The following is an 18463-nucleotide window of genomic DNA, read 5'->3' as shown; positions in this document are numbered from 1 at the left end:
AAGCCCCTTTAGACCTGACTTGGGGTTTTTTCACTGGACAGTTCTCACTCTCGGCATCACTCAAGTTTTTTAGTCCTCTTGGGTCTATGAAAAACAACACTGTTTCTTTTTCCTTGCTTTCTTGCCCAAACAAAATTCTGCAGGAGAATACTGCTTGGATAGAATGAAACATTTTGCTCTACACTAAGTAGAAACTTTTATGTTTAGTTGTGAGATTTCCTACATCACTGCTGTTACTATTAATATTGGTTATATTCAGAAAGAGTAAGATGTAGTCCACTAAGCTCAACCGTTTAAAATGTACGTGTCCAGTCTATGTTAATACTCCAGGTTTCTTGTGTGATCAACAGATACAGATTCAGAGGAGCTTCTCCAAAATGTGGTTCATCCCTTCCCTGAACAGGGGACAGCACTGATCAGCCTCTGGAAATGCCCTGCTTTTACCATTTGCTCCTTGGGAAGTTAACTAGTTCAGACTAATAGTTCAGACTAATATACAACTGTTCGTTGGCTGAAGTCAGGTCAGCTAAAAAAGCTACTCTAGATGGAGTTAATTTTACTCTTGTAGCCTCTTTTTTTTTTTTTTTTTTTTTTTTTTTTTTTTTTTTTTGCATTCATTTTTTGGCTGCAACTACAAAACATGTGAAAAATTCTTTCATTTCTAAATATATCAGAGTCTACTGGGAGGAAGTTGACTGCTTGACTTTTTTTATGGGTTTTGTTGCAATTCATAGGATGCTTGGCAGGGAGGAATAGAAATTAATATCAGCATGTGAAATGCATTTGTTAATAAAAGTTATTTCAGTGGAACATGACAGTAAGTGGTAAAGCTCACCGGGACCAATTCTTTGCCTTGTCACACTGACCTTGTTTTGCATTTACAGAAGGGGCCACAGCGAGTGAGTACAAAGCACTGATGACTGAGCTCAAAATCCTGATCCACATTGGCCATCATCTGAATATTGTGAATTTGCTGGGAGCCTGCACAAAAAATGGAGGTAAAAAATGTGCACTGCATTGAAAATGGTTTGAACGATCTCCCATGGCAGTGTTGCTTTCCATCCAGAGGTCCAGTTATTAACTTGAAATACTGGAGCTCATCCTGTGCTCAGCGAGAAAAGAGGAAGAGAGAAAGAGATCCCCAGTTATTTGATGAAGTGATTATCCTTTTCCCTACTTAAACTCTCTTCGGGTGTTAACAGGAGAAGAGCAAATATAGGACCATGCTGAATAAGGAGCCACTTGTCGTCTTTTATCTCACCCACTGCAGTGCTACGTCTCAGGTTAAACATGATCTGGACAGACTGGGATATCAGCTGTTTGCCCCGAGTGATGAGTCACAAGGGAACAATTGTGAAGTCCTTCATGATATTCCACTAGGAGAATCAAAGAGCCAGTGAGAGTGGCCATTTGTTTTAGATATGTCACCTATTTTAGTTCAGTGATGATGTGTGGGCTGCTGGACTCCAGTCTGAACTCAGACTGACCAAAGAGGAAACAGAGGGTCCCGCAGGACCCAGGGTCATGACACAGCACTCAAAATTAGGCCCATCCCTATTTTTCAGAAACTGTGCTGTTTTTGCTAGCATGTCCAGTGTCCTCCAAACAGCTTTCTTCTTCTTTAGGACACGTCATATCTATGGGTAGGAAAGACTATTCATCTAAACTAAAACTCTCACGTATTACTTTACGATGCTTAAAATGCACTTCCTTTTTTCCCAGGGCCTCTGATGGTGATTGTTGAATACTGCAAGTATGGGAATTTATCAAACTATCTGAAAAGCAAGAGGAATTTTTTCAGCCCCACCAAGGTAAGGAGGCTGATGCCTCAGGTAGGGTTCATCACATCCAGCGTGACAGGGATGCAGTTGTCAGCCTCTGCACTGGTCTCCTTAGCCTCTCTGATACCAAAGGAGAGAAACTGCTTTTGGATGCAGTTCACCTGACCAGCTTTGAATGTTTGATGCAGGATGTAACGCATTAAGAAATGGCTCATTTCTCCCCCTTGCCTATGCAAGGAGCCTGCTGTGATTAATGTGGACGGAGCCATCTCCAGTGGGAGGAAGTGAATCCTATCCAAAATGTCCCCAAATGCTCTTGCCCCTCTGCTGACAAACCCATTCCTGCTGAGCGTGCGGTCACTTTGGAGGCTCGTGTCAGTGAAGCTGAAGGAAGTGGTTTTGCCCAGTGATTTCAGCACTGCTGGGAACACAAACAAGATAATGCCATTTAGAGCCAATGTTCCAAGACATCCTAATGTTCAGAGATTCGACAATAATCTTCTTATTGTGTGAGGAGCAGTGCTACCCAGAGGAAAAGAGATTAAAGTCTTGTCCTCACATCTCACAGCCCTCTGAATCAAATCTGCTGCCTGCTTCTTATTACAAACCTGAACCTAAATGTGCCAACTATGTTCCTGACTGTACATCCAGCCAAATCCCCCAGAAGATTAAAAGATCTGAGGTGGCATTCAGGAACCTGACTCCAGAGCTGCAGTGATCAAAATCCTTTTTCAGCCTTGCCAAGAGCTCAGAGGCATCTCATTACTTTTGACAAAGGTCCTGTGAATGCAACAGCAGAGCATGCTGAGGAGTAGCCCCCTCCAAAGGGCTTTGGCTGAGCCTCTTTTCCAAAGGGGGATGGAGCATGGCAGGGGAGAGAGATGGCCAAGGAGGAGCCTGGCCATGAAGCTAGAGTGCTCTCCAGATTACAAAGAAAGCATTTTCCAAGCAGTGTTTTATGTGTCCCATTGAACTGCCACTGACTGTTGCATGAAAGCACTAGGTGTAGGAAAAAGACAACAGCTGTTCCTTCAGCAACTGTATTTCAAGTACTTTTGCTTCTTGTTGGAAACCTGGGCTTACAGCCCTGTGCCAAACACTGCTCAGAGGCAAGTCTTTCTGCAGCCTGAGAGCAAAAGCCAACACTAGTTTGGTAGGGCTGGGACATCTGCACTGTGTCAGCTTCTTCTCAACTCAACCACCATGCTCCTTGTCTCCAAGTGGAAATTAAAGGTCCTTTCAGATGTCCTTAGGCTGAGAAGAGCCACAGTCCAGGGCAAGTGTCCACCCAATGCTATGCAAAACCCCACCACGTGGCGTTGGGTCCCTACCCCAAGGGGAGATGAGACCACATGTGCCATGGGCGAGCATCTTCTCCTGGTGCAAACAAGAAGTGACTGGCTTCTCTCTTACTCCTCTGATGTTGTACCTCTTCTCTGCCTGTTTGAAGGACCCCTCTCTACAAGGAGAGCTGACGAAAGACAAAAAGGGTATCGAGGCAATGCAAGGCAAGAAACAAAGGCTGGCCAGTGTTACCAGCAGCGAGAGCTTTGCAAGCTCTGGGTTTCAGGAAGATAAAAGTCTGAGCGATGAGGAGGAGGACGAGGAGGGTAGGTATTAGTTCCTTCCTGTCCCTACATGGTCTGTGATATTTTTACAACATACTGTGCATCCCTGAAATTTTTTTCCTCATTTATCACCCTAATAAACATCCGTGGGAGACACTCACAGGGTCATGTCCAGAGGGTACAAGATTTAAAAAAAGATTATTTCCAGGGTTACTAAATCTGACAGGAAAATGTGTGATTGTTTCTTCTGACTGCTCCTTATCTTTGGGGAAAACACAGCAGTGTCCAGAGTGTGGGGTATAAAGCAAGCACTATTTTTGTTTCCAGTGACAGTGGGCTGACCTTCAAATACGACTATGAAGACTGAATTTATGAGAGCAGTTTTATCAGTAAGAGAGGGGGAAAATAACTGCCTCATGAGTGATCTCTGCAACAAACTGTTTTCTACCTGTGCAGATGCTGCTGAGCTCTACAAGTTGCCCCTCACTATGGAGGACCTGATTTCATACAGCTTCCAAGTGGCCAGGGGCATGGAGTTCCTCTCCTCCAGAAAGGTGAGCTTTGCCCCGGGGACTTTTCCCTGCAGAAGGATGGGATATAGAGGTGAAATTATGTCTGTGTTTCAGAGACACCTTCCTTGGGAGAGGTCCCAAAGGAAGAGCCGTTTTCCTCTCAGCATTATAAATATAACGATGTGTTTATCCAAGTCTCCATAGTCCATAAACACAGGATCATGGCAGAAGGCAGTGGGTCAAGCTCATTCATTCAGAGACGATCTTTCAGGTGTGATTTTTTTTTTCCTCAATTTCAACACACATCATGTAGGAGCCTGAGACGAATCTTCGTTTTCCTTGGAAACATCGAGAGGCTTAAAAATATATGACTTTTGGGACTTGAGAAATTTTATTTTTTTTTAAATAGAACCATCACTGTTTGCATCAATTTCATGTAACTATAGTTGACTTCCCTAAAAAAAAAATATTAACTTGATCTCTCAAATAACATTATTTTTAAAAAGGATATGGGAGACAGTCAGGAAATTTGTGGGCAGGATTAAGGAAATGCAGCTTGATTGTGAAACTGTTTTATTATAGTGCATTCATCGTGACCTGGCAGCCAGAAACGTCCTTTTATCTGAGAACAATGTAGTGAAGATCTGTGATTTTGGCCTCGCAAGAGATATTTATAAGAATCCTGATTATGTGAGAAAAGGAGATGTAAGTCAAGATGCTGTTTCTTTATCCAAATGCTTATAACACCATTTCAAATTGTCCACCAGAACGTTCTGAAGACGTTCGCATTTCCTGGACTTAAAAGAGCTCGAAAGTCATCACGTTTTTATGCAAATGTGATGTGGCATATATCAGAAAGCAGGTCTGTCCTCCAGCAGAATGCTCCGGCGCTGCAACTAGCTCATAGCTCTTGTTTGATAGTACTTCTGACGTTTGTCTCCTGGCTAGCTCTTCAGTGTGACACCTGTGCCCGGTGACTTTCCTTCCAGGAAACCAGTCCCCCCAAAACAAGGCTCTCCTCCTGCATGTCTCACCTATCTGCCAGCTGTACCCTCACTTGGAAGTAGCTTTCAAATCTGACAGCACTATGTATTAGCTGTGAAACTTTATTCACGTGGCTTGAGGACCACTCAGGAGGCACTAACAGGCTGTGCTGAGGGGCTCAGCGGGTGCAGTATCTGAAAACTTTCCCAAGAACATCTCCAACACCAACACCAAATGATTTGTCTTTGGCCACGGGGTTCTCTCCCCTGTCTTTAGGATGCCTGTAAGGAAATCCCACAGGTTCCTGTTTGAATAGCAGTTATTTACGTGACAATATATAGTTGCAATATATAGGTTATTCATCTAGGATTAAATTCTTTTGAGTCTCTGAAAATAATAGTCAGGTCTGTCCACTTCATTCCAGGCTCGACTTCCTCTCAAGTGGATGGCTCCAGAATCCATCTTTGATAAAATCTACAACACCAAAAGCGATGTGTGGTCCTACGGGGTGTTGCTGTGGGAGATATTTTCCTTGGGTACGTTAAACCTGCTCCTGGGATTGGGAAGGGGCCAAGAAGAGGCTGCCAGAGCCAGACCTGTGTGTCATGTCAGCCATGAGTCTTTAATAAGGAAAAACTGAAATCAGACAAAGGTGGGAAGCAGGCAGAGAATTGTGCACATCATGCCTCTGAGAAATGGAATTCTTTGTGTCTGTAAAGGCATCAGCAAGGAAGCAAACAAAACATAATGGCCTTAAGTTGCACCAGGGAAGGTTCAGACTGGATATTAGGAAAAATTTCTTCTCAGAGTGGTAAGGTATTGGAATAGGCTGCCCTAGGAGGTGGTGTTCCACCATCTCTGGAGGTGTGAGTGTGCAACTGAAGGGCATGGTTAGTGGGCATGGTAGGGATAGATTGGTAGTTGGAGTAGATGATCTTATTGGTCTTCTCCAACCTTAATGATTCTATGATTCCAAGAGAGCTGACTTGCCAGGCTGAAAGCCATGAAGGTTAGCACGGCTATCAGAGCACTTCTCTTTCTGCCATGTCCAAACCCCAGGTTTCCCTCAATTTCTCAAAACATATGAGACCTGCACATGGTGGAGAGGGTCAAACATAGTGTCATGAAGATGCCAAAGAGCCTGGAGCACCTCTCTTGTGAGGACAGACTGAAAGAGCTGGGACTGCTCAGCCTGGAGAATAGAAGGCTCTGGGCAATCTCCTCAATGCCTATAAATACCTGAAGGGAACCCACTGCCAGCACAGCAGCCTCCTCAGGTGCACACATCCACACAGATCCTGCAGGATAAACTAAAGCATGCATTCTAACATGAACACTCTTTGAGGCTTTCTTCTTCATTCTTTCTTCTTCTTTATTTTTCCCATACTGAAAACAGAGGATACAAAACACACGCTGCAAGGGAATAACAATGACCTTCATAACAGAAGAATCTTAATTGGGTTTAAAACAGAGACTGACAAATGAGGAGAAGAGCAGAGAAATAATAAGATACAATTAGCAGGACAAACAATCATTTATTACTTTAATACACTTGCTGGTTTGCCTGCCAACTAGTGTCATTTTACGGTCAGCTGCGCAATACCTGCTGCTTTTTCCTAAAAGCCCCAGCTCCTGGAACCCAGTGACTGGCTCTCAGAGGGGGCTTTTTTTCTTTTATTTCCCCTTTTCCTGATGCCGTCTTTTTTCCAGGAAAGAGAAAAATAAAATACCATGAGCAGCAGCAGGCTGTACCTTAAAACCACAGAAACTGGAGAAGCAATGCAAATGTGCTGTCATCTGATTTTAAGCTACAATTTTAGTATTCTCAAGGTAGTTTCGAGCATTTGGATCTTATTAACTAACTAGAATTTGGAGTGATCCAAACCACAGAGAGATCAGATCAGAGATCTTTTCCTAAGGGATTCTTCTCAAGTCAAATTCATGTTTATCTTCTTGCATTCAGGTCAGGTGAACACCACCAACAGCCCTGGGTTTGACCCTGCTACCTTGCAAGTAGCAGGGCTTTAGCATCATCATCAGTTCTTCATCACTGTTCTCCATGCTCTGTGCCCTGCAGGCAGATGCTGCACACTCAAGTGCTTAGGTGCCCTTGCAGGGATGGGGACTACAACTTGCATGTCATACACCAGGAGAGCTGAGTCCTCGTGCGCAGAGGCAATTCCCCTCCTACCTCAGAGATGGATGGATGGATGGATGGATGGATGGATGGATGGATGGATGGATGGAATGGACGATTGTGGATGGTTGGATGGATGGGTGGAAGGATATGAATGGATAAATGAATGCATTCATGAATGATCCTCTTCTCCCACTGTTGCCCCAGGTGCCTCTCCGTACCCCGGAGTCCAAATAGATGAGGACTTCTGCAGCAAACTAAAGGAAGGCACAAGGATGCGTGCCCCAGAGCAAGCCACCGAGGAGATGTAAGATGCCTTTTTCTACTTGCCCTGCATCCCTCCACCCTCTGGGGCTGCCTTGCAACATTAATAATGTATAAACTTCTGCAAAAAAGCACCCCACAGAAACACAGAAAAATTAATGGTCTCATATCTTCTTGTTGCCCTGGCCATCTTCTTGGCCTTCCCTTGGGGCAGTGTGGATGAACTGTACAATGACCCTGGGAGGGCCACTCATGGTGGGATGTGGGCCCAAGGCCAGGGGTGCACAGTGTGCGAAGGCAGGGTCAGTGCCTTAGTGTCCATCCTCCCGTGCAGCCAGGACAGCACGCAGCCTCGGCTCGCCTGGGCAGAAGAAGGAAGGTCACCCATTCCCATCCAGGTTTAGCATTTACTGACGTGCGCACAGATAAGTGCTGGAGGAATGTGACATTAGGAACATTTTCTGAACTTCGGAAGCAGCAGTAGAAGCTTCCTTGCAAACATGCCACTGGTGAGGGCCCACCCTTTCCTGGAGCCACTGTCTGGTGGCAGAGGAAGGTGACGGGGACCGTAGCTTCCCAGCCATGCTCAGCCTCCATCAGCTCCTGCCGCCAGCTGCTGCTATACAGCATTCCTGGAAGCTAGGGATCAGCTGAGGCCCCAGGTCTGCAGACCCCCAGCAGGGAGTGCCCTACCCTCATCTGCTCCCATGAGAGTGAACCGCAGCACATTAAACACGCACCTCATGGGGTATATCACTTAGGAGCACAAGTATCCAGGGTATTTTGCCCTCCAGACATGTCCTCAGTGCCTTTTTGGGTGTTGCATCATGACTCAAAATAGCAGCACTTGCCAAAAAATAGTTCTGGGAGCAGCAAAAGGATGCAAGCCAGCCACATCTATCTGGAAGCATTAACCATTGGCTAATTTTATTATCCCAGTGACAGTGCTCTTCCACATATTTTATTGCAGGAAGGAAAGCTTGGCTCAGCCAACACAAGGAAGTGACACATTCATATAAGTCATCTAAGGATGCCTTAACTTAAACATTGCCAGTTAATAGGTGTTTTATTCAAAGGCTTAATGAAAGGTTTAGGGATAGAAAAAAGAAAGTATGACTACTGGGCTAAATTATTCGGTTGATGGCGTCTTCCTGGTGTCCTGTGGGAAGAAATCCTTCGCCTCTTTTTTTGGAAAGCTCACTTCTTTAGTAATAGGCCCTGGCAAGTGATGGACAATGCCTTCATGAAATTGCGTGGGCTCAGGAGTTAACTCCATCGATGTGAAGCTTTTGGAGCCTGTGCTGCCCCGCGTTAAAGGAAGCCCTAACCCTCCATAAGCTCCTTTTGCCCTCACAGTTACCAAATCATGCTGGACTGCTGGCGGAGCAACCCCAACGAGCGGCCGCGGTTCTCGGAGCTGGTGAAGCGGCTGGGTGACCTGCTGCAGGCCAGTGTGCAACAGGTACATGGGAGCCCATGGGATGCTACCCGGCCTGTGTCCACAGGGGTAACGCTGCCCTTTCCTGCCCACTTTTAGGAAGGCAAGGACTACATCCCCCTCAACACTATCTTCACAACTGAAAGTGGGCTTCCCCCTGCATCTGATCCTTTGTGCAATGAGAAGTTTCCTGTTCCAAGCCCAAGTTGCCGAAGCACGGAAAGAGTGAGGTGAGATACGCAGGATTAAGAGTGTGCTTTGGGTGGCCTGTTGGGTGTTGCAGCTTGCTGCGCAGCACGGCTAGGCCCTGAGCAGGAGAAATCCCTGAACACAGCCTGAGCTTCCAGCAGCTTTGCCATCTGGGCAGCCCTGAGGTCTCCTTTTGCAAACCACTATGGTGGCTGCTAACCAGATAGAGAAAGAAACATTGAAAAGAAAAACAGCAGTTCTGCTTGGGCACTTCACACTCTCTCACCCAAAGCTGTTCTTTTTTTGCTCAACAGATACATAAATACTTTCAAAATAAAGCCACCCCAGCGCATAAAGACATTTGAAGAGCTTCCCATCAAGGAAACACTTGTATTTAATGTAAGTGACACTTGGCAAAACAATAAGCAACTGATTTCTTTTTATTTGCATGGCAGATACATACAAAGACAATCAAGGAGTTGTACTGCTTTGCAAGCTTTACTGGCAGGAGGTGCAGAATCAGCTCGGTTTGCAGCAAGCACTCCCTGCCTGATCTGGCTGTTGGCAGCAGCCCTGCCTGGATCCCACTGGAATGGGACTGCTGCTTAAAATCCTTTGGATTTGTGTTTCTGTTTGAATATTAGTGCAGAAGTGAGACTTGAGGTCGTGCTTCCTCCACAGATCACTAGAATGAACCAATTCTGGTATGAAGCTGACAAGCTGGGTACATGTCTATTGACAGGACATGTGCACTGTGCTGCTCAAGTGAGTGGGCAGTTTTAGTAATACAGACAAAATATACACATTTTGTAATGGAAGGTGGAAAAGGCTCTCATGGCTGATCTGGTGGCTGGCCAGACTCTCACCTTGCTTACAGGCACCTTTCTTTTATCACTCTGTACCTGCATTAATAGCATGTGTATGTGTTCACTGCACCCTACAATGAGGACAGTTTGGAAAAGAAACAAGAAAACCTATTAAAGAGGAATCAAGCCTGGCAGTTTCTTACAGCTAACAACTAATAGGTTTCTGTTTTCTTCAAGGACTACCAAGCAGACAGCGGGATGGTGCTGGCCTCAGAAGAACTGAAGCGCTTCACGTGGACAGGCAGCAAGCAGAAGTGGACACTCTTTGGGTCTGTATTTTATACACCCTTCTGCTTTACGTTAGAGGTCAGAGGAGGAATCAAGGTCCTTTTGCTGAATCAGGCCTAATGAAATCAGCTGTGGTGTACCCAGGCCCTGCCAATGCTCCTTGCAGAAGAGGACTGCAGTGGAAAGGGACCTCTGGCTGTGACCTGGCCCAACCCCTGCGTAAGCAGTTGAGTCAAGACTCAATCAGCTCCCACACCCTGCTCTCCTCAGAGGAACAAACAGCCCTCAGCCCCTTCCATATCCATCGCCCTTAGGATCAGTTAGCACTTTGACCATCAGCTCCATGCCAGGCTGGGCAGGCCCGTGCCATGGAGGCAGAGGCTACAGGAAACCAGCCCTTGGTGAGGGGGAGGAGGAACACATAGCTGAGGAGGATTTGTGGTCTTTCCTGCGTGTCCCCAAGGGCACCCGAGCCGGGACAAGGCTCCCATTGCTGCCCTTGTTTTACATGAGTCAGCTAAGCACGGTCCATTTAACACCCATGGGCTCAGGATGCTAAAGAGGCAACTTTACAATAGATGGATGTGAGGGCCTCATTTCTCTTCCTGCCTTTAAGCACTGTAATATAGTGGCCACCTTCCTCCACCTAATTCCTGAGAGCTGCCCAAGCAGGGAGTGAGTGCTGTGCTAAGCACTGCACTGTACCAGCACCAACGCTTATTTCTCAGTGCTGGCAGTGCCTGCAGCTGGTTCCAGCTCTCTGCTCACAGCCAGCCCAAGCCTACCCTGGGCCCACCGAGCTGGCAGCAGGACGAGGCTGAGGAAGGCCCAGGTCTACCTTGGCAGGAGATCAAGGCCAGCCTGGCCACGCTGGGCCAGTCACCATCTCTGCGCCAGGCAGCCTGGTATTGTCTCAGCAAACAATTGCAGCAGCTGAAACCAAGGTGGGGAGGTTGTGCTTTGAGAAAAACTCCATTGACCAAGAGGGCAGTGCTTAAGCACACAGATACACAGGGGTGGGAGCACGCAGGCAGGCCTGCTTGCACAGCCAAAATACACAGCTCCTTGCTGGCGCTGCTCTCAGTCCTACAGCCAACACCGTGGCCTCCCCTGTCAAAATGCACACAATGCTTCTTCCTCTGGGTGGCACAAGCAGGATGGAGCATGCCTAGCCTTTGCTCTGGAATGGCTTTAAGGAGCCTGTTTGGCTCCATAAGGAAAAAATGCTGGGGTAGGAAAAAAATGGAACTTGGCATGCCTGCTAGAATACAAATCCTCGGGGAACAGAGCAGTTGGCTGAGAACACACAAGGTCATCTGGCTGCAAGCTAAACAAGCATTGCTGCAGCATTACATCTGAAAAGCATTCACGTATGCTAACAGCAACACCTTGGTGTGCACACATTCCTAAAAGTGTCAGCTTTTTAGCTAAGCATCTTTTACTTAGGTGAAGCTGGAGCAGTACATACATACCTCTAAACACAGCACTGAATACTGGACAAGATAGAGCTTGTAGACATCCACACATGTAAGCTGATCTAACTCAATAGCGCTACCTCTTCCTGTGCACCTCAAGTGTCCTGCTCTGTGCTCCTGCCCTCTTTGTTCTGCTTGCTTTGCCTTATAGTGAGCTGGTAGAGGTTGCTGGATTATCAGAAGGATGACCCTGAAATAAACCCGGAAAGCAGGAACAGCTCACAGCCAGGGCAGCTGGTGCCAGCTCCAGGATGAGGAAGGTCTCAGCCCTGACCACATTCACTGCAATGCCTGGCCAGAATTGGAGCACTCCTCATCCCTTTCCATCCACCTCAATGCTGGAGTTTGGGACGCAGATGCAGACCAACACAAGAGGAGCAATGTCCTCGTTCACCCCATCTCAGTACAGGACAGGAGCATCTCCCCAAGCTCTGATGAGCCTTTCAGGCCCAGTTGGTGGCAGGGAGCCCAACTACTGACATGGCTGTCACATGCCCTGGACTTGCTATTGGCAATAAGGTGAAAACAGGTGTTAATGCAAACAGTGGGAAAAATCTTTCCAGTTCCTCAAGTTACGAGATCCCAACGGACAGGTCTAGGGGCAAAGACAGAGCAGTACTCTGAGTCCATTTCTTTGCAAGTGGGCAGAATCTCAGGTGCACCTCTCTTCTAGCTTTTCAGTATTGGTGAAAAAGGCCAACCCACGTAAGCCAAAATTCTGAGGGTGGAGCAAGCCCCCGAATCAAAGCAAATTTCTAAGCCAGAAAAATAACCAAGAACATAATTTTTGAGTTGGAACAAGCATCTCAAAAGCCACAGTCAAACTCCTACTTCACTGAGATCCTGAATGCAGGCTGACAGGGAAAAAGCAGCCATTCCTTCCAACAAACAATCTCAATTAAAATCCAAGTAGATATTTTCTAATTTACATTCCCACTGTGGAAGTAGCTCACAGCAAAAGAAAGCCTTTGTTGGCTATAAGCTCTGTTTCAGTACAAAGCCAGACCACAGATGCCCAACTCTGCAGGCTCTCAGAGCACTCTGTGGGAGGCCAGGTACACCAGTGCACTCAAGGTAAAACAAACAGATGCACTCTACTGGTACAAAGGTTGGTCAGTTAGCTTCAGTAGAGGCTGAGTGTAGCACTGAAGCTTCCTTTATTTTAGCTCACAATATTGCTTCAGGCCTTCCAGTCAGCCTTGAGATACGAGGTATTGTTTGTTAAAGCATTAATCTCTCTGAATAAGCTAGGGCTACAGCAACAAAACATTATGATGTGTGACTGCAAGAAAAATCAGGTTCACAGGATGCAAAGCCTGGCGAGGAATAAGAGGATCCAAGTGATTTTAAGGCTCATAAGTTAGCATGCACACTGCACTTCTGCCAGCCCGTTGCTCCTTAAGACTCAGCAATTACATTGTGACTCACTGAAGCATTTCTTTGCGAAACCATTTTAAAAGTCCACCGAGGCTGTGACTAACCTTGTCACATAGCTGTGGAATTTGTTTCAAAGCACTTGTCCATCTGCCAACAGACGCAATGTAAAAACATGCAATGCATCTGCAATACTCATCATGAAGACTCCTCATGAACTCCATCCACCTACCAACAAACATGGAGCGATCTGACTGGGAGGACCCTCCAAGCTTCATACTGTACAGACCTCACTCTTGACAAAACATGGGCTTGTGAGCTGAAGATCCAAGAAAGCATGAAATCTAAGGGAAGGTGCTACTTCTCCGATTCCTGGTCAGGAAGGGCCCTGGGCTAATCATACTGTACTTATATTGAACATCTAAAGTGCCAGTTAAAAGTAAAATCCTGGGTTCTTAACAGATGTCTTAACAGATGTTCTGTTTTACATGGAATTCAAGAGTAGGACCATCTAAAAGGAGAGAGCCAAAGCACCTGTGAACTTATAAACATGAGGGAGAGAGAATCTAGTCCAACATAGGTTTAACTTGGGATTTCACATTTAATCAATGATGGAAAGTGTCCTGGCTTGTTGTGCCTACAGGTAAAGCTTCGGTGTCTAAGTTCAATAGTGTGAAACTTCTCCCTGCCTTAACTTTGTTCATCATTTGAAAGAACCTTTTAAGCTTGGAACTCTAAGAACCAGGGCAAGAAAGTGCTGTGAGGCAAACAGCATCTCAAGCAGCGGCTCATCTAGGAAGACATTAAGCCTTCTCTTCTAAAGGGCATTGTATAAAAGGCAGCCTACTGGATAACCAGTTCTTTGTGGGACATGAATGCCTTAAATAAAAACCAGCAGTCTGTATTCGCTGCTGAGAGCGGTAGAGATAGGAGACACCCAGCTCTTTTGCCCTTCCTCAAAAGCATTGGCCACTTGTCTTAAAAACTCATTGTATTGGGCTCTGGATACATCTAAGCTGGTAGCTTTCTGCTTTTATCATGCAGCTTGAGACCTTTCACTACTTCACTCCTCCCGCTCAATCTTCTCTTACAAAGGACGGAGACCCTCCCAGCACCCACAGTTCAGCAGGCAGACACTGCACACTACTTTGCCCCACAGTGACGTTTCGCTCTCCAGCAACAGTCACAAATGAACAACAGAACTTAGGGCTAACGCTCAGATATTTCCCCGTATGCACCAAGATTAATACATACAATGAGCACAGTCACTTTAATGAAGATGTTTGGTCACAGCATCTCTGCTTATAAGGGGACTGAATGGGGACACAGAAGGGTTCTTTCAGTCCTTTGCTCTGCTGCCCCACTAAGCAATCCCATCTGCATCAATGCTGTTTCTCTGATTATAAAGCCATTTCCTGTAGTGTGTCTTTGCTTAAGTCATCGTAACAAATGCTGGTACATGTTAAATGTGCTAACAACGATGCTGCTCTATTTCAGCGTGAAAGGCGTCAGTAGGAGCAAGGAGTCAGGGCTTTCTGGAAGAGCAAAGCTGAGAAGCTTCTGCAGTTTCAGTTGTGACCAACTCAGCGACTCCAAGAGAAGATACACTCACGGAAACACAGTGCTGGAGAAAATGAAAGCGTGCCACTCTCCCCCTCCTGAGTACAGCTCAGTAGTCCATCACTCCCAGCCATCCATTTAAGTGTTTCCGGGCTAAGATTTATGTAGCTTGCTCTTAAGGTAATGCCTCCTATTCTTTTTTTTCTTTCATGGAAACTACAACAGATACAATGAGAACAATAACAGTTTTTGGTACAGCAAATTCTCAGCTACAAAATGTTATTTTTCAATACAGTCATCACCACTGGTCAATTCATGTGGATGAGCCGGTTGAGACTCTTCATTTTGCGGTGTGACAGCTGTGCAAGGCCATCTGGATGATGCCTTCTCTTTCATGTCTCTGTCACCACTGCCAAAATGCACCACCCACTGCTTCCCTGTGCTCACATCCACTGTCTGATCTCCATAAATGTTCAGCAAGCTTCTATGAATGTCAGTGGGTGCCGTTTTTTCTGCATGGAGGAACTCCATGGCACCTTTGCGTTATACACACTTTCAAGTCAGATGCCGTCCTGTCAGACTGCCCCTGTGCTGCCATCTGTCACACCACAATACATACCAGAATATTGCTGGGAAGGTTCAACCTCTGCTGCCATACCACCAACACCCGTCTCTGATGTCACGGACCAGCGTGATAAAATAGGAGGCATTACTTTTAGAGCAGTCCTCATAATATGCATTTTTAAAAAAGATTTCTCTAAAATAATGTCAGTTTAGACATGTTGACCCCAGTAATTTTAATTATGCTAAAATTTAAGAGGATATCACTGACAATCTAAGTGATCTTTGTTTCTACAGACCACTATACACATGTACAAAACATAGCAAAATACTGCTTAGGCCTTGACTTTCCTAATGCTGAACAGCAATAGCTGTAATAACTTTCCCAGTGCTTCTGACAACCAGAACAGTCATCATTACAAACAAAACAAGTTCACGGTTGGTCCCTTGGCAGCAGAGGGGCACGCAATGCTGCACTAATCCAGCCTCCAGTTGGGAGAGGCAGCTGGGGGGAGTCCATAGCATAAAGCATCTTGGAATTTGCACCCTATTGCTTGGGTCTGTAGTGAGGCTATCTGTGTAGGGTTGAAAAATGAAGGATGCTCTGAGAACAACAAGAAGCAGATCATACACCACTTTGAGATCCTCTGGGGAAGGCCATTCCTCTGAATGAGTCAGATTGGGATGAGACACCACACGTCTCACTGCTCCAGAGGACAAAATAGGGAGGGAGTCTTGCAAAGCAAGAATTTCAAAACACAGTTTGCAAGGATACAAAAGACCTAAGTTCAAAGCCAGTGCTATGATAAGAGGGAACGCAGATCAACTCAGTTTGGTCAATCCTACTGGAACCAGGTAAATTTTCCTGAAGTTTTGCACTTTGTCAATGTGCCAACATACACACACTGGAAACAAACAAGATACACTAAAGCCAAGCTCTGTCTGTGAAATCTAATGGCCTTTCTAACACTGCACTGAGTATATTTTGTTTATGGGACTCTGTCTGAAAAAGACACTATGGCTACTAAACTGCATATACTTAAAGCAAAGTATTAATTTCTAGAGAGTGTCTAGAGTGCAATGGGATTGTTTAGAAGTGACACTGCAATCTGTTTAGAGAGTTAGGGCAGCTTTTTTTTTTAATGAAGGCAGTTGAATTTCTAGGTTAGTTAATAGTATATATGTACAGGAATAAAAATACATCATTGATTTATAACAGATTTTTGTATAGCATCTCAGAAAGGACGTGAATGTTCCCTCTTCAAGGTGCATAGGGATGTACTACCCCCTTTTATCTTTGAATTCAATGTTAACAAGGATTTGGCCATTTAACAGCAATGAATCATTGAAAATGTTACATAGGATTCTGATCTCTTGAGTCAATTTAAGAACTGTGAACTTAACCCATTAACAGACCTAAAGGCAAATGATCTTTTGTATATTTACAAAGGAAAATTATCTTGTGTATGCAAGTAAAAGAAATATGTATTGCTACTTCTAAACTGTACATCAGTTCCAGTTCCTCCTTCCCAAAAGATCACCAGTTTTAAATACAAACTATTGCACCACCTCTTTCTGGTGAAAATAAAAAATAAGTTCAGAAAACAATTTCTTAAGTCCAGTTCAGCAAAAAAATTAACTATGGGATAATGCACCTCTGAAGTGTTTGCACAATGTAAATATATAAATATGCTTTTTCTGCATAAATATTTAAGAAAACTGATCTACAAAGATTACTTTTATATGAATCCCCTAAGTTTCTGTGATGTGAATAACTCATATTTTATCTTGCATTTTCTGTCTTCGCATAGCATATTCGAACACTAAATTCATGCAATAAAGTTTGCTTTTTGGAAGAATCTACCAAATCAGTTAATCCAGCATCAGAAATTACTGCAACAGATGGCTCAGCGCTGAGCAGCACTAAAACACCAAATGCACCAGTCTTGTGAGCAAATAGGAACATGGAGCAATGGCACAGACAGCACGCTCCACACAACAAACTTGACACAGTGACAGACACCTGTACTCCTTCCTTGTGCCAGAGAAATCCACTCACCTCTGCATATCTAAGAAATGCTTACTGCTGTCTGGAGACAAAAACTCAACTCTGCCTCTAAGAAAGCCACTGTTTCACTGTGGGGGGAGACAAATCAGCCCAGTGACAAATATTCCTTAACGGTCCCCATTCTGCTCACACAAAGCTAGTTGTCACCAACAAAGCCTGTTCTGAACTGGCAGTGTCACAAGCTAGCAGCTCAGGCCCAGTAGCTGTTCACTCGTGCAGAAAACCTCCAAATCCCCACCCCAGATGCACAGCCCAGAGAAGCTGCCTCTACTTAGGTGTCTATCAAAGGCTCTCTACCATATTTTATGACTTAACTGCATCTCCAAGCCATGCTGAAAGGAGGTTGACATGATATCTTCTCCAGAGACACAGAACACAGTGGTGTTACCTACAGCTGTAGGATGCTCTGCAGCTCTTGCTGCACATTACTAAGAAAAGCTACAGGACAAGAGCTCCCACTGAATTTAGCACAGCTTTAGTTTTAAATCATAGAATGACTTGGGTTGTAAGCCCATCAAGTTGGATCATCTAGTCCCCTCCCCCCCACCACAGGCAGGGTTGCCAACCACTAAATCAGACACTAGCCCAGGACCCCATCCAACCTGGCCTTGAACACCTCCAGGGAAGGATGGGGCATCCACAGCTTCTCTGGGCAGCCTGTGCCAGCATTTCACCACTCTGTCAGCGAATAACTTCCCCTGACATCAAACTAAAAGAGGGGAGATTTAGATTAAAAATCATTCCCTTTTGTCCTATCACCATCTTCTCCCATAAACACTTGATCTCCCTCCTCCTTATAAGCTTCCCTTAAGTAACGGAAGGCCACTAGGGCACCCACATTCACCTTGGCAGGGATGCTCAATAAACTGTTCTCCCAGGAACTCATCCCTCTGGACATCATCCCTTCCTTCTGCCATACCAGCTGCACCACTCAGCTTGGTGTCATCAACAAATTTGCTGAGAGCACACTCAATCCCATCATCTGTGTCACTGATAAATATTTTAAAGAGTACCAATCCTACGATGGACCCCTGGGGGACACCTCTCACTGGCCTGGACACAGAGCCAGTGACAACAATCCTCCGGCCAAGATCATCCAATAAATTCCTTATCTGCTGATCAATGCAACCTTCAAATCCATCTCTCTCCAATTTAGAGATTGATGGGGAACCACGTCAAAGGCCTTGAAGAAGTCCAAGTAAATGGCATCACTTGCTTTCCCTTTATCCATCAGTGCCATCATTCCATCACAGACGACCACGAGGTTGGTCAGACACGACCTTCCCCTGTTGAAGCTATGCTGGCTGTCTCAGATCACATGCTCCTCCCTCATGTGCTTTAACAACTCTTTAAGGAGGGTCTGCTCCTAGATATTTCCAAGCACGGAGGTGAGGCTCACCAGCCTGTAGTTCCCCAGATCCAACTTTCTCCCTTTCTTAAAAATGCAAGTGATATGTT

General features: G+C 45.4%; 1 protein-coding gene across 2 annotated transcripts in view; it reads left to right on the top strand.

Moving 5' to 3' along the window:
* The window catches only part of FLT1 (fms related receptor tyrosine kinase 1), a 103364-nt gene extending 86551 nt beyond the window's left edge, over window positions 1–16813 (top strand). For both annotated transcript variants that reach the window (XM_052671411.1, XM_052671412.1), the window contains exons 19-30: window positions 885–998; window positions 1723–1811; window positions 3232–3391; window positions 3806–3903; window positions 4444–4566; window positions 5270–5381; window positions 7190–7289; window positions 8603–8708; window positions 8784–8914; window positions 9188–9272; window positions 9917–10008; window positions 14314–16813. In XM_052671411.1, the coding sequence (XP_052527371.1) occupies window positions 885–998; window positions 1723–1811; window positions 3232–3391; window positions 3806–3903; window positions 4444–4566; window positions 5270–5381; window positions 7190–7289; window positions 8603–8708; window positions 8784–8914; window positions 9188–9272; window positions 9917–10008; window positions 14314–14518 (1415 nt within the window). In that variant the 3' untranslated portion in view covers window positions 14519–16813. The remainder of the gene's footprint in view (window positions 1–884; window positions 999–1722; window positions 1812–3231; window positions 3392–3805; window positions 3904–4443; window positions 4567–5269; window positions 5382–7189; window positions 7290–8602; window positions 8709–8783; window positions 8915–9187; window positions 9273–9916; window positions 10009–14313) is intronic.
* Window positions 16814–18463: the final 1650 nt, after the last annotated feature.

The sequence above is a fragment of the Tympanuchus pallidicinctus genome, unplaced genomic scaffold (genome assembly GCF_026119805.1).
Source record: "Tympanuchus pallidicinctus isolate F22 unplaced genomic scaffold, pur_lepc_1.0 scaffold11, whole genome shotgun sequence".
Lineage (NCBI taxonomy): Eukaryota > Metazoa > Chordata > Aves > Galliformes > Phasianidae > Tympanuchus > Tympanuchus pallidicinctus.
Note: the sequence above shows the minus strand (reverse complement) of the source record. Positions and strands in the feature narration are given on the sequence as shown.